Below are 1,609 nucleotides of genomic sequence, written 5' to 3'. Positions count from 1 at the left end.
AGAGAGAGAGAGAGAGAGAGAGAGAGAGAGAGAGAGAGAGAGAGAGAGAGAACTTCAAACTATTCTTCCCTACAGGAGCCTGCAGGAACCCAGAAGAAGAGTGGAAAATTCATATATTTCTGAGTTCCCCAGAGGATGCATCCCAGAGTCACTGAGACAGTTAGGCAATGCTCAGGACTCCCTCCCACCAGATTTGACTCACCTCAGACTCTTCAGGAAGAGCCAAGGACTAGAGGCATGATCAGGGAGAGAGCAGTGGAGGCTGGACCCAAGGGAACACACCCAGACCCACCCAGATGTCCAGGAGACCCTCTCTACTAGCTCAGTGGACAGGCTGTGGTATTTAAACCTGCGGAACTCCCCTAGCTACTTTGTATGTGTGTACATGTGTGCACTATGCATTTGTATGTGTACATACATGTTCATATGTTCACACACATGTGGGAGAACAGAGCATGGTGTAGAGGGCAGAGGTAGACTTTGGGTGTTTTCCTCAATCATCCTCCTTTTTTATTTTCTTTTTTGTTATTGTTGTTGAGAACAGGTCTCTCGCTGAACCTGGGTCTGCACTGGGGTAAGGGGTAACAGGCCTTTTTTCTTTTTTTCTTTCTTTTCTTTCTTTTTTCTTTCTTTCTTTCTTTTTTTTTTCTTTTTTACTGTGTACAGGGCCTTGGGTCCCATGCTTGCACAGTAAGCACACCACTGACTGACTCATCTCTGCAGCTCATCCTCTGGTCCTGGTCCCTGTCTGACTATGCAGTCTGTGGTTCAACACATGCGCCCCCTGGAACTGACTCTGGGCATTGGTCCATGAATGTCTCCTTAGTTTCTCTCCCCTGTCCTTGGTGCCCAGAACAGCCCAGCACAGGCTGACCTAGGGCAAAGAATCATGGGATGTTGTTGATCGTGGCTTTGGGCAGAGGTAGGGGAAGTGAGACTCACTTGGATCGAGCTGGACATCACTGAGAGCTGCAGCAGCAGGCGGTCCAATGTGCCCTCGCCCAGTTCCCGGAGGTACAGTTGGTATTGCTGCTCCAGAGGTTCTGGGGCTGAAATGCCACTGTCTGAGGAAGCAAAGGAAGCAGCCGTCAGAATGTAGTACAACACACCACAACATGCCAAAAAGGGCAACACCCTTCCTGGAATGTTTGAAGGAAAGGAAGTTCCTAGACAGAGTCTTTCTTCTCCAGTATACTGTCTTTTATATTCCCACCCATTTTAGCTTACTTATTTTGAGACAGGGTTTCATGCTGTCCAGGCTGGCTTTGAACTCAATATATAGCTGTGGATAACCTTGAACTCCTGATCTTCCTGCCAGTACCTCCAAGTGCTGGGATTACAGGTGTGAGCACCATCCTTGGTATTTAGTGCTGGGAATGGAACCCAGAGCCTCATGACTGCTAGGCAAGCACTCCACCAACTGGGTGGCATCCCCAGCTCTACTTTAATTTTTTTATGATGAATTTTGTGTGTGTGATAATGAAAATGGAGTTCAGGGTCTTTTGGGGATGTGGTATGGGTCTCACTTGTGCAGACCTGGTTGGCTCAGAGCTATGTAGACCAGGGTGACCTTGAATTCACAGAGATCTATAGGCCTCTGCCTCCTGAG

At 48.2% G+C, this 1,609-nt stretch overlaps 1 protein-coding gene across 1 annotated transcript in view; it reads right to left on the bottom strand.

The window, feature by feature from the left end:
- LOC101994742 (kinesin-like protein KIF19) overlaps positions 1 to 1,609 on the bottom strand; it is a 55,079-nt gene that overhangs the window by 10,008 nt on the left and 43,462 nt on the right. The window contains exon 15 of the mRNA XM_005368067.1: positions 943 to 1,064. Coding sequence (XP_005368124.1) covers positions 943 to 1,064 — 122 coding nt within the window. The remainder of the gene's footprint in view (positions 1 to 942; positions 1,065 to 1,609) is intronic.

This window comes from Microtus ochrogaster, unplaced genomic scaffold, assembly GCF_000317375.1.
Source record: "Microtus ochrogaster isolate Prairie Vole_2 unplaced genomic scaffold, MicOch1.0 UNK27, whole genome shotgun sequence".
Classification (NCBI taxonomy): Eukaryota; Metazoa; Chordata; class Mammalia; order Rodentia; family Cricetidae; genus Microtus; species Microtus ochrogaster.
This window is presented reverse-complemented; position numbering and strand designations above follow the sequence as displayed.